At 46.9% G+C, this 13,668-nt stretch overlaps 1 protein-coding gene across 1 annotated transcript in view; it reads left to right on the top strand.

Moving 5' to 3' along the window:
• Positions 1 to 13,156, top strand: part of RASSF3 (Ras association domain family member 3) — a 73,113-nt gene extending 59,957 nt beyond the window's left edge. Inside the window, exons 2-5 of the mRNA XM_049625909.1 lie at positions 2,170 to 2,277; positions 4,390 to 4,627; positions 6,605 to 6,714; positions 10,916 to 13,156. Coding sequence (XP_049481866.1) covers positions 2,170 to 2,277; positions 4,390 to 4,627; positions 6,605 to 6,714; positions 10,916 to 11,065 — 606 coding nt within the window. The 3' untranslated portion in view covers positions 11,066 to 13,156. The remainder of the gene's footprint in view (positions 1 to 2,169; positions 2,278 to 4,389; positions 4,628 to 6,604; positions 6,715 to 10,915) is intronic.
• The last annotated feature ends 512 nt before the right edge of the window (positions 13,157 to 13,668 follow it).

The raw sequence follows: 13,668 nt of genomic DNA on the forward strand, positions 1-13,668 counted from the left end.
TTAATCACTCCATTTCCCCCTTCTCTTATTTAGGTGGTAAGCCCCTAGGGTGGACGTATGCTACGATATTTGTGTAGTTAGCTACTTTGTACATTTTTAATGGTGGGTCTTTGGTTGCCTTGATTCCTCAAATGGAACCATTTTGCCCCATATGTCCCACCAGTGAGAGCAGTGTCAGATTTTTGCAAAGTTGTCCTGTTAGGGTCAAGAAGCACGGTTGAGATGATTCACTCTGGTCCCTTTATTTCCTAGGAAATGAGGCAGTGGCCTCAGGTCAATGAGCGGAGGGCACGGGATTAGTTGGTGAGAGACTCTGGACCAGAGCCCCCGTCTCGCTGGAATTGGGCACGGTTTTCACAGCACCCTCTAGCTCTGCCAGTGCCACATCTCACCCGTTAGGAAGTGGAAATCCCTTAGGTTCACTGTTTAGTATTTGCTCTGAAGAGTCTTTGGACAGTCTGTACTGAAAAATCAAAGTCGACACAAAGACTCAGGATCTTTTTTCAGCTATGGCCCATGGCCAGCTAATTGTGGATTGGAAAGAGCAGGGCCAAGCCGAGAGTTACAATATATGTTTTGAATTTCCTTAGAAATAGTCATTGAAGCTTCTGTAAAGTTATTTTTTTATTTTTTTACTCCCTTTTTTTTTTTTTTTTAATGTTTACTTATTTTTTGAGAGAGAGTGAGCATGGGCAAGTGCATGGGGGTGGGGGGTGGGGTGGGGGGGTGCAGAGGGAGACAGAGGATCCGAACTGGGTTCTGTGCTGACAGCAGAGAGCCTGATGCAGGGCTCAAAGTCATGCACCGTGAGATCATGACCTGAGCTGAAGTCTGACGCTTAACGGACTGAACCACCCAGGCGCCCCCCTATTCTTGTTAGTGGAAGCAACATAGAGGACCCGGGTTAAAATTAAATTTGATCTCTTAACTAGTTGAGGTGTCCCCGGACAAACCACACACTTCCCGAGGGATCTCAGGATTTGGAGTTACTGAGGGTTGGTAGGCTTTGGAACCAGGCTTCAGGGAAGTTCTGTCACTGCCACAGAACCGCTAAGTTTCTATTGGCAGGTGAATTTACTTAGAACTTGACTTCCTTTGGAAGCCGGAATAATAATGTCTACTTGGTTAGGTTGTTGGGAGAATTAAATGCAACACAAGCCAGGTGTGTTGTATGCTTGGCTTCTTGGGGGTCACAGCACACTGAAGTCTGGCCGTCTGTGATTGCATCTAGCCATTACATCATATCACACACTGCTTGAGCTCTTTAGACGAGAAACCATTATTGAATTCTTCAGTGGAAAGAGGGTTTACTATCATCCCGTCCACAGTGTGGACAGTCCAAGCCGGGGTCGAGACTGGATGGGTTGCGAGTGGGTGAGTAGGGGAAATCTGGCTACTTGTATCTTGACATGACGATGTGTTTGGAAGATCAATTACCCTGTGGTAGTTGTGTATAATTAGGTCATTGGTTAGTGCCAGTTAACATGATTAATTATCATACTTTTTGCTTATAAATATGGCATAAAGCTGTAAAGACCGTAAAGTTCGTAGAATTTGCTAATGAGGAGCTTTTGGTTTGTGTCTTTAAATATTGTTTAAAATGGAAATAGCCTGGGGCACCTGGGTGTCTCAGTTGGTTGAGGCTGAGCCGGCTGACTCTTGATTTCGCTTCAGGTCGTGATCCCAGAGTTGTGGGTTCGAGCCCATGTCAGGCTCCATGCTGAGCATGGAGCCTGCTTGAGAGTCTCTCCATCCTGCTGCCCGTTTCCCCTGCTTGTGCGTGTGCGCTCTCTCTCTGTGTCTCTCTCTCAAAAAAATACAATAAATGGAAATAGCCAATCCTACAGGCACTCTGAGAGAATGGTGTCTGTGCAGAAGGGAAATTTAGCAAAGGCGGTTTCACAAAATAATAATTAATGAAGCGTTGCCATTAGCTGCTGACAAATTAGTTGTAGCCCTCAGGAAGGTGGTAGTCTGAAGGAAGGAGAACCATATTCGGTGGATGACCCTGAGAGTTTGACAGCGAGAGGGTGTGTGTGTGTTCGTGTCTGCGCGTGTGTTTCGAGGTGAAGTGCCCCAGAGTTCTTGTGGGGACTGTATAAAGAATCCTGCCTTACCTGCATTTTTTCTATGATTGTTCATGTGTGGCACGGCTTGTTTTCCTTCCAGGATGTGGAGAAAGAGAAGGAAACCCACAATTACCTCAGCAAAGAGGAAATCAAAGAGAAAGTTCACAAATACAACTTAGCAGTCACCGACAAGTTGAAGATGACCTTGGTAAGCACCCACAGTACTGTCTACGTTGGCACAGGTCGAAAGACAAATAAATGTAAATTGTTGGGACTACAGTCTCTGTGTTTTAAAATCTCCGAGTAGCGTTTGCAGAGGTTGAATGGCCAAGGTGTGCAGGACGGTAAGGTGGAGTGTTTCCGCAGCTTTCCAAGTAAAGTTCTGTGAAGTAGCTGAACATCGGTGAACACTTTACAGTTTTATTGTAAATGTTTTTGTGACCCCCCCCCTCCCAAAGGATGTTTAGCGTTGAGTATAACCACTGTCTGTTTCACATACAGGTGGTGACTCAGATTCTAATAAGGCTTTAGATAAGTTTTATCTTGTGCAGATAAGTTTGGAAGTGTCAGCAAAAGGATTTCGTGCCCGTGGCTCAGAATATACTTGAGCTAAGATTTCTCTCAGCTGGTTGTTTTGGAAGATGAGGGAGGTCGTGCTCACGTCCTACACGTTGCCGTTTCGGGCTTCAACAGTGTGGTACCAAACGCTGATGCTCAGCGGGGGTGAGGGTTTAGGAGGAAGGAGGCCCAGGGCTTAGTGACAGTACAAGGAGAGCCAGCAACAAAGCCACAGTATTCATGTGCCTACAGACTGGACTGGCATCTGTGCCTCGTCCTCGCATTTGGTGACTTTCCTTGAGGCACCTGCCATCCCTTTGCCGGTTTCCAGGGCCCTTGGACTTCGGCCTGTCAGTCTGTTGACCATGAACTTGACAGTTGAGCAAAGACTAGGCTGACCCGTTTAGGACAGGCCCTACTGAGCTCTCTGACCTTTGGGGAGGAGCCTTTAAATCCAAGCCTTTGTGATAAAGAACCCCTCCCTGGCGGACTCCCCCAGAAGGGGGGTGGGACAGATGATCCCAGCTTCGTCATTCCAACGCTCACATTTCTTTTTTCAAACGCATTTTTCATCAGAGGAGAAATAGTCCACTTGCCATGGTTTCTTCTTCCCTTCCCACCATGGAGATTAAAACATGCAGGTTTCCATTCGTTTCATAGATAGAAATTTTAAGTGTCGTATAATACTTTCCAAGGAATGAACACACGAATTGGCATTGTAAGTTGACCTTGTGGAAAGGAAGAAATATATGGACCAAAAAGGAGATTTTTAATGTTTGACTTTAACTGTCTCATTTATCGATATAACACCTGAAGATTTGTTTTAATAAAACGTTAGAATAAACTTTTTCTAAATATACCCGCTGTAAAAAGAAAAAGTGAAGCCCAGACTGTTATTGCTATTTTTGGCAACTAAGAAATAGTAATTCTGCTCTCAGTTAAACGCTAAACTCAACAAGTTGTCTGTATAAATATGTGTGATTTTTTTTTTTTGGGGGGGGGGGGGTAATAAAAATTATACCTCAGTAAAACTGTTAGGAAATAGTATGTAGACGGAGGTACAAGTCAGACCAGAAAGACAAGTCCTTACAATCTCTGTAGTTCACATCGTATCTTCGGGTTGTTTTGCACATCTTGCCGCTCGAGGTGCCGGGATCACATCATCGTGTACCCCACGCTGTATATGGCATATGTGTTGTGTACAAAAGTTTGAGTGAGATCGGTAATCGAGGACATACCATAAAGCCACTGGGAATGAAATAGGTTGTTCATTGACCACTCCAGGTTACTTGGGTGTCTCCCAGCCCCCCAGTGACCTTCCTTTTCTGTGTAATAGCTGGCCATCAGCTGCGGACGGACGGAGGCCCCCATGTGTGAAGGCGTCTTGGGATTTGGCTGGCCACTGCCCCAGGGGATTGTAACCTCTCCAACGGGCCCTGACCTTTCACATGTAGCTCCGGGCGCTTCGGGTCCCCAAAGCAGGGGGAGGCTTCTGTCCCACATCTGCCCTACAGACCTTGCTCTGGAAGCACTTTGTTGGGGGTGTTCCCTCCCTCTGAGATCATTCCCTCAGGGGTGATCTTTACTGAAGTTCTGCCACAGAGCAGGAAAAACAAAGACCAAGAGAAGGAAGGCGAGACATTCTTTCTCTTGTTTTGCCGGGGTGCTTCCCTCGAATGCCATGCCGAATGCCGAATGCCGCAGTCAGCTGCCGAATGCCGCAGTCAGCGCAACTAAGTGTGTGCTTCTCTTCTGGCTTCAGAACTCAAATGGGATTTACACTGGCTTCATTAAAGTCCAGATGGAACTCTGCAGACCCCCACAGACTTCTCCGAGCCTTGGAAAGCTTGCCCCCAGTAGCAATGGCTGTACGAACACGCTTCACATCAGCAGCACGAACACCGTGGGGGAAGTGATCGAGGCCCTGCTCAAGAAGTTTCTCGTGACCGAGAGCCCTGCCAAGTTTGCACTTTATAAGCGTTGTCACAGGGAAGACCAAGGTATGCTGCCGTGCGTGAGATGAAAAGGTCTCTGCTTTTAGGTCTCTATCCTCATTCGCAGAAAGGACACTGCTGGGTGTCTGTACCTCGGTGGTGTCAGAGCCCTGGGGTGGGTTCTGGAAGCTGTGGTGATCGTGGCTCACACCTGATGTTTGCTGGCTTTCCGTATTTTTGAGTTGGCTAGTTGGGGGTCTGAGGAGCCCCGAGGCAGCCACATGTGATGGGCCTTTGTGGAGGAGTTTGTGATGTGTGCACGGGATGGGGGTGGGGGGTAGCTTTGAGGGTTTTTTTGGTTTTTTGGTTTTTTGTTTTTTGTTTCCCGCTTTGATTTTGATGCTCTTCAGGACGAAAAGGAATGCCTCTGTGCTTGAAGGCTTCATTAGCACATCCCACATTTGATGTGCATCCGAACATGGAGTGGTGTGGGGGGGGCCTGCGTCCTCAGAGACTTTGAGGGTGGGAGGCACACGTGTGCCTGAACATCTCAGCCTGGAGTGGCACAGCCGTGAGTTCTTCAGTTTCTTTAGCTTGCCACACTGGCCTTGACGCTGGGGCATTTTGGTACGTAGCTCTCCAGAGGCCAATCCGCTGGATGAATGACATTCCGATCTGGGGTCTGCCTGTCTGAACTTAATACCCACGTTCGGTGGATAGAAAGAGAATATTAAAGAACTGCGTGAAACTGAACACACAGTAGTCGAGAGCAGGTACTTGAGCAGAAATCGATACCACTGTGATCCAGTGATTCACCAAGAGCTCGTTTGCAAATGGTAACTATGTGTAGGCGATCAGCTACTTAAACTGTGCTTTTGGGGGGTAAAGCCTCCAGCAGAGCCATGGAGGAAAATACACTAACCTGACACGAGAGAACTGCCCTTCAGTTGCATGGGGATGGAACCCAGCTAGTTGCTAGGTGTGCATGCTCTGTTTTGAGCACAGGCCACCTGCAGAATACGAAGAGGGGCAGGCCAAGATTCCTGCCTACCCTCAAGAGGCCCCAGGCTCAGAGTTGTGGGGGTTTCCGTCCACAGGGAAATCAGGACCTGCGATGCAGTTTTTTCCAGAAGTGCCAAAATAACGTAAAAGAGCTCAGATGGCATTTTATCCTGCCAGCTGCTGTGCCTGCCCACCTGGACTGGAGTGGCACACACGGACAGTAATAGTGTGATAGCGGCCTGTTGAGATAGTACCCTGATGGCTGGCGAAATCTTCCAGCGTTGCAGGCAGTGCTGGTACCCTCGCGGGGGGCGGGGGGGGGGTGAGTGTGTGGGAGGAGACACATACAGCTGTGCTCCTGAAGTCACCAGAGCTTGCATCCTGACCGCCCGGTTTATTTGCAGCTGCTAAAACTCTAAATCTGTAGACAGATTTGCTCCTAGTGCTCCAATTTTGTGTTCTTTGGATGGTGTATTATTTTTATGGTTTCTGAAAGGGGTTGCAGATGCGTTTTGAAAGGAGGAGCAGAATGAATTGTAAGCCCGTTTGGGGACTAACTAAGACCCATTTAAATTCATTCTGGACAGTTATTTCCTTTTTTTTTTTTTTTTCTTCAACGTTTATTTATTTTTGAGACAGAGAGGGACAGAGCATGAACGGGGGAGGGGCAGAGAGAGAGGGAGACACAGAATCCGAAGCAGGCTCCAGGCTCTGAGCCATCAGCCCAGAGCCCGACGTGGGGCTCGAACTCACAGACCGTCGAAGTCGGACACTTAACCGACTGAGCCACCCAGGTGCCTCGAGAGTTATTTCCTTTTTGATCAAGGCGCAGCGTATATTGTGCAGCTGTCCATACGGTGGAAATAGTGTAGATTTCATTCCACTATAGGCTGTTTCTGGTCACAAGAGGAGGAGGACGGTGACTTGGTGGCTGGGTGACATGGGCTGTTGTGTTGATCTGGAGGAGGGGCTGGTAAGCAGGGCGTATGGTCCGGGGGACGGTTCAGTACTCTGTCACATGCCGCTTGTCTCCTCACCCAGTCTACGCCTGTAAGCTCTCAGACCGGGAACATCCGCTCTACCTGCGTTTGGTGGCTGGGCCCAGGACAGACACCCTTAGTTTTGTTCTTCGTGAGCACGAAATCGGAGAGGTGAGTAGTTGTTCATTCTTGCTTTAAACCGTACGGAGCAGCCGATCCTGTTTTACTGCTGTAGTGGAGTGACTTTTTATCCACTTGGGAGGGGGACAAAGGGAGAGAATGTGTGTGTGCGCTCGTGAGTGTCTGGCTGTACCTCTTGGGAGGGGGGAGAGCTGGTCTGTGGACGATACCTTTCTGTGTGGTGTGTGTGTGTGTGTGTGTGTGTGTGTGTGTGTGTGTGTGTGTGTTAACGTGCTTTCTCTCTTTCTCTCTTTTTCTTTCTCTTTCTTTCTTTGTCTTTTGTTCTTTCATTCTTTTTTTCTTTCCTTTTTCTTTCTTTTTTTCCTTCTTTCTTTGTCTTTCTTTCTTTCTTTCTTTCTTTCTCTCTCTCTCTCTCTTTCTCTCTCTCTCTCTTTCTCTCTCTCTCTCTTTCTCTCTCTCTCTCTTTCTCTCTCTCTCTCTTTCTCTTTCTTTCTCTTTCTCTTTCTTTCTCTTTCTTTCCAAATGAGAGAGGGTGGGGATGGGGAGAGAGAGGGAGAGAGAGAATCCCAAGCAGGCTCCATGCTATCATTGTGGAGCCTGACGTGTGCCTTGATCCTACAAACCGAGAGAGAGCATGACCTGAGCTGAAAGCAAGAGTCAGACACTTAACTGACTGAGCCACCTAGGCGTCCCTGTGTTTTTCAGTTTTCAGAAACAGACCCGAAGTTAGCTTACAATATAATTTTTTTTTACAACATCCATTCTTTTGGTGTGTAGTTTTCAGAGGTGGGAGGAGAGTAAGAAAGAAAGCTGCCTCCCACCTAAAGAGCGCTTATCACCCCTTCTACCTCCAAATTGCCCCAATCCAGTTAAACTATGAAAGTCGACACTCTCCATATGTTTGCTACTAACAAACATCTGCAGGCTTATTCATTTAAAGAGAAATAAAAGGAAATGGAATCTCTTTACCATGAAAGACCTTTAACTTTCTAGAATCTTTTTTTCCTCTTGCCAGAATGATTTAGAAATTATGTTGGTATATGCATCATTTGCCATTTTCTCTCCAGGGAGGATTGAATTTAGGCCAGTTCTGTTGAAGGAAAAAGCACTTTATACCATTTTTCTAGATCAAATGTCAGGTTTAAAATGATGCTTGAGTAAATCTTCAAGGCCTGGGTCTCCGTCTTCTGTCTAGAACAGGAAATGTTATCCATGTAGAACATCATGTGATACAATGAGAATAGTTTCCAGGTTAAAAGTTAGGAAACCAGTGGGGTGCCTGGGTGGCTCAGTCAGTTAAGTGTCTGACTTCAGCTCAGGTCATGATCTCACGGTTCTTGAGTTCAAGTCCCACATCAGGCTCTGTGCTGACTGCTCAGAGCTTTGGGTTCTGTGTCTCCCTCATTTGCTGCCCTTCCCTGTTCGTGAGCTTGCTCTCTCTCTCTCTCCAAAATAAATAAACATTAAAAAAAAATTTAAAAAAGGAAAGGAAACCAAGTCTCAGCTTCCTACTGTTCCTCTTGTTAGATTGGGAGCATGACCTTGGGTAAATCTTCCAGTCTTTTCAGTCCTCAGTTTTAAAATCTGTAGAGTGGGACTAAAGATTTTAAAAGGTGGCTTTGAGTCACAAATTAAAAATGTATGTAAACATGCTTTGTAAATTATGTTCATATGTCTAAATTGGAAGTTTATTTGGGGGGTTTTAGGAAGACAGTGCTTTTTTTTTAATTTTAATTTTTTATTTTTAAAGATGTATTTATTAAAAAAAATTTTTTTTTAACGTTTATTTATTTTTGAGACAGAGAGAGACAGAGCATGAACAGGGGAGGGTCAGAGAGAGAGGGAGACACAGAATCCAAAACAGGCTCCAGGCTCTGAGCCATCAGCACAGAGCCCGATGTGGGGCTCGAACTCACGGACCGCGAGATCACGACCTGAGCCGAAGTCAGACGCTTAACCGACTGAGCCACCCAGGCGCCCAGATGTATTTATTTTTTACTGTTTAAATTTATTTTGAGAGAGAAAGTGTGAGCGGGGGAGGAACAGAGAGACAGGGAGAAAGATTTTATTTTATTTATTTTTATTTATTAATGTAAAAAAATATTTATTTTTGGGAGAGAGAGAGAGAGAGAGACTGAGAGAGCGTACACACGAGTGGGAGAGGGGTAGAGATCGAGGGAGACAGAGGATCCAAAGTGGACTCTGATCTGTCAGCAGAGAGCCTGATGCAGGACTTCAGCTCAGACACGATCTCACAGTTTGTGAGTTCAAGTCGGACGCTTAACCAGCTGAGCCACCCAGGTGCCCCAGTTTTATTTTATTAAGGAATTTTTTTTTTCCATTTTATCTATTTTAGAGAGAGAAAGTGCAAGTGAGGGAGAGGGTCAGAGAGAGGGAGAGAGAGAATCCCAAGCAGGCTCTACCTCTCAGCACCGAGTCGGATGCTGGGCTTCATCTCCCAACGGTGAGATCATGACCTGAGCCGAAATCGAGAGTCAGACGTTTAACTCACTGAGCCACCCAGGCGCCCTCCCCGCCCCCCCTTTTCCCTGACAGTGCTGTTTTAATTAATGGCGTATTCTAATGTAGAAAGTTTTGTTCTCCTACTCCATGTTTCTTATTCTCTTTAATAACCAGGTCAGAATTCCTCTCCAAAAAGCCTTCTACCATGTGCCCACTTGGCGGTTTTATTCCTTCTGTTCCATCTGTTCCACTTGTATTAGGTTATCTCCAGTCTTTTTCCTCCCCACACTCCTGGGAGGTCCCCATCGGAAATTGTTCCTGACGGAGGCAGTGACTCTCAGCAGAAGACCCAGGGTCCCCTTTTGGGAGGGGAGGATGTGTCGAAAAGCAAACAAACAAAAACTCCCCCATGATGCCAAGTACCTTTCTTGACTGCTTTAGTTAAAACAAAATTTAGGGGCGCCTGGGTGGCGCAGTCGGTTAAGCGTCCGACTTCAGCCAGGTCACGATCTTGCGGTCCGTGAGTTCGAGCCCCGCGTCAGGCTCTGGGCTGATGGCTCGGAGCCTGGAGCCTGTTTCCGATTCTGTGTCTCCCTCTCTCTCTGCCCCTCCCCCGTTCATGCTCTGTCTCTCTCTGTCCCAAAAATAAATAAAAAACGTTGAAAAAAAAAATTAAAAAAAAAAAAATTTAAACCCCACCGGTGTTTATTTTGTGCCTGCTAGGTACCAGGTGCTGTTGGGGAAACAACTCAGAGACTCGAGGGCAAGAGACAAACCTCAAATAGTGAGAGGTGCAGCAGCTGCAGTGTAGGTAAAGTGTAGGTGAGGGAGGTACTCAGCAAATAATGGTCATAACTTTTAAATCTTTTGTGATCGTGGCTGCCATTGCTCAGTGAGAGCTTCTAAGGGATGTAGTTCTGGGTGGGAAGGGAGGGAGGAAATTATGGAAGACTTCTTAGAGGAAGTGGCATTTAAGCTGAGGCTTGAAGGTTGAGTTGAGTTCGCCAGGCAGAGTGGAGAACATGTGCACGGCCACGGAGGCTAATGTTATGGGTGAGGGCCACAGCATGGCGGGGTGGGGTGGGGAGGGGGTGCGGAGGGTGCTAGAGGGGTTAGAGTCTTTCAGACTTAGCAAGAGCAACTAGGGGAAGCCACCGAATGATTCTAGCAGGGCAGGGTGAGGCCTAGATTTGCGTCTTACAGAGGATTGAGGCTCACCATTGGGGGAACAGAGTGGGGAACCTAAGACCGGAGTAAGAAGGACATGGGCGAGGCTCTCCCAGGAATGGAGAAAAGGATGGCGGATAAATCAGGGGCAGTAAAGGTAGAGAAAAGCAGGCCAATTGGACAGCTGCTTTAGGCCCCGGTAAGATTGTGGGAGGTGAGGAAGAAGGCAGTGACAGTGGTGACTCCAGGGAGAGGGGGCGGGTAGGGGAGCCTCTGGGGTCAGAGGAAGAGGGGCCAAATCAGCAGTGAAAGTGTCTAGAGCACTTTGGCTCTTGTGGGAGCCCTTGTGGAGGCCAGTGGGAAGAGGGAAGGACGCGGGGTGAGAGTATGGGGGTTGGCCTGGCTGCCATCTGGAGGGCAGGGGCCGCATTCCGTGGGAGGGCTGCGTAAGACAGCCTTAAAAACCTTGTAACCTTGTAAAACAGGCCTTTCGAAACGCTGGCTGGAGTAGGAGGGGCAGCCACACCCCCGCCTGCTCTGGGCCAGCATTCCCGAGTTCTGACTTCAACACCTGGCATTTTTCTTTTGTGTCCTTTCACAGTGGGAAGCCTTCAGCCTTCCAGAACTACAGAATTTCTTGCGGATCTTGGACAAGGAGGAAGATGAGCAGCTGCAGAGCCTGAAGAGGCGCTACGCAGCCTACAGACACAAGCTGGAAGAAGCCCTCAGTGAGGTGTGGAAACCCGATTAAGGCACCGGGTTCCCTGCCGCTCGGGAAGGAAAGGCGCAGGACCTGTGTACAAACCGGCGCAAGGGTCTCTCTCGTCGGAGGGCTGTCTTCTTGCCCCGTGACGATAGGGTCTTCCCTCTTCGATCGCTAGATCTAGTTCCCAAAACCTGGTCACGCAGCGTCCCGCACCTTAGGCATCTTCTGTAAGGGATTCTGCAAGCTTGTTCTGTTACGGCACTGCGGTGTTACCTCTCGGCAAGCTGTGAATCTGTAGTCTCATCTGGAGCCATCCAGACTGCTTTGAAGCATGGACTCTGGGGTTTTTGTTTTTGTTTTTAAGTCCTTACTTTCCTTTAGTTACTTTAATTATGTGATGATGCTGTTAAGCTGAAGGATGTGCAAATGATTTTTTAAAGGCTTAACAAGGAATCTATCTGAACACTTGTCCTGTGTTGAAACTACCTGTTTTTTTTTGTTTTTTGTTTGTTTTTTGTTTGTGTTTTGTTTTTAAATGTCAGAGGAAGCAATCCATGTGAACTGTAAGGCACAGGAAGCTAGGAACTCTGAGGACTTTGTGAAGGGTTTCGTAGGAGTTTGACAAAGGAAGTGAAGAGCAAGTTTGCAAGAAGGCGACAGTGGAAGTTGGGGAGCTCTGCAGGAATGTGGTTTGGGTGAGGCGTTGATGGTAGGGGAGAAAGGTGTATTTGCTGATGAGGTGGACGCATTCGGTTTTGAGATGTTAAACCCATTGTAGTATTGCTTGATTACCTGGTGAGTAAAATATGGGAACAGAGCCAAAGAAAGTAGCAGCTAGACCAAAAGGAGGGACCTGGGAAGTCTGCAGCTGAGCAGAACATTCCGGCAGGTGGACCTCGCAGACCCATACATACAGGAGTCATGCCGCTGGGGCTGCCCTCCCTGTGGACGGTCCCAATGCTCTCTTCTCAGGGTGGTGGGACAATGACCGTTTGCTAACTCTGTTATGTTGTGGTCCTCCCCCCACCCCCACCCCCCGCCCCCCAGCTGTTTTCTGGATTGAAAAGGAGTCTGGGTAGGGAGCGGCTTGTCAGGTAGAGAGCTCGCAGAAGCATACTTTTGTGACAATCACTCCCCTCTTTTCCCCAGTTTTCCCCTTTTCCTCCCCTTCCCCTCCCTTCCTTCCTCCTTCTCCGTCTCCCCTCTTTTCCTTCCCCCTTCCTCTTACAGTCTGTTCTGACATAAGGTAGAATCGGGATATGGATTGTATAGACCCTAGGACTACTTGGCTGTAGGCTGTAGGGAGGAGGGTGGCGAGAAAGGGAGGGGACCCCCCCCCCCCCGCCTCGCAGCTGATCACACAAGAGGGGTTCTTTCTGGAAATGCTTTCACAAACGTGCATGTTCCTCCCAACCAAAGAAAGGCATGTGCAATAGGAGCCTTCCTGAAAGCAGGTAAAATAACCCCATTCTTTTTTCAGCAATCTGAAAACAATGGGAAAGGTGTGCTTTGGTTCTAGAGGGGCCTTGTGGTCTATTTTAGTCTAGATGTGTTTTGTTTATAAATTCCCAAGGAATTGTCCACACTTTGGTGACACCTAATGGATTCTTTTTGAAATTCCAAGGTGCTTCATTTCTTTGCCTCTTATGTGAACTGTGCCTTTTATCGCAGCATTTCTGTTCCCCTCTTGGTGTGGCACTTCTGACTTTTCAGAGCACACCCATCTTGTTGGAGGCAGGTGTAAATGGCGGTCATGCCGTGCCACACACGTTACTGCGACAATCGTATCTTCCTAAGCTTTTTAAGGAGAGTTGGGGGGTGGGGTGGGGAAGTAGAACTAGCTATAAAATATGTATGGCACAACTTGTTTAATTTTGCATGTAACTTCTTTTTAGTGCCTCGATGAGGTTTTAGTGACATTGTCATCTAATACTTTACCTTTTTTGTTCAGGGAATGCCTTCGTGATTTTTATACTGGTTTTACTATTCAAGACTGTGGCTTGGGTTTGAGCGTACTGTTATCAACCACCTGGTCTTCTATTCGCCCATCCAGTAAGCTTATATTTTGTGAAGCTTTTGTTTCTCTGATGAAGACACTGTTAGAACCTAAAGTAGTAGCTGATGGCTATCTGTGAAGGGAAAAAAAAAAAAACAAAACCAACTTTTTTTTTTTTTTTTTTTTTTTTTACTTGAACTAGATTGTCTAAAATAGGCATCCTCCTCCGTAGTACCCGGAACCTCGCTCATTGTCGTGTGCACTACAATTTGCAATTTGGAAAAGTTGCTGTATTGAAATTCTGTCAGTACACAGTTCTTTGAATACTGATGTTCTCTCCCAAACACTGGTTACCGCAGCAGCGTTTTTCATGGGCGAAAGAAGAAAGGCCACTAAGGCCAAAGATTTTAAAAAATCATTGTACAAATTCTTACGTTAAATTAAACTAAGCTTTGCTGTAATACTGTTTTCTCTTCAGTATGTGATGGTACAGGAATGTTGTTAAATGAAGGGCGTAGTATTGCAGGGGAGCATTTTAAATCGCAGAAGTAAAAAGTTATAATATTTATAATTTTGATGAGTTTATTTTTATAGGGAAGATTTTTCTTCCCTACAGTTGTTTCTGGAATGGCAAATTGTTTCCATTATTAAA

The sequence above is a fragment of the Panthera uncia genome, chromosome B4 (assembly GCF_023721935.1).
Source record: "Panthera uncia isolate 11264 chromosome B4, Puncia_PCG_1.0, whole genome shotgun sequence".
Lineage (NCBI taxonomy): Eukaryota > Metazoa > Chordata > Mammalia > Carnivora > Felidae > Panthera > Panthera uncia.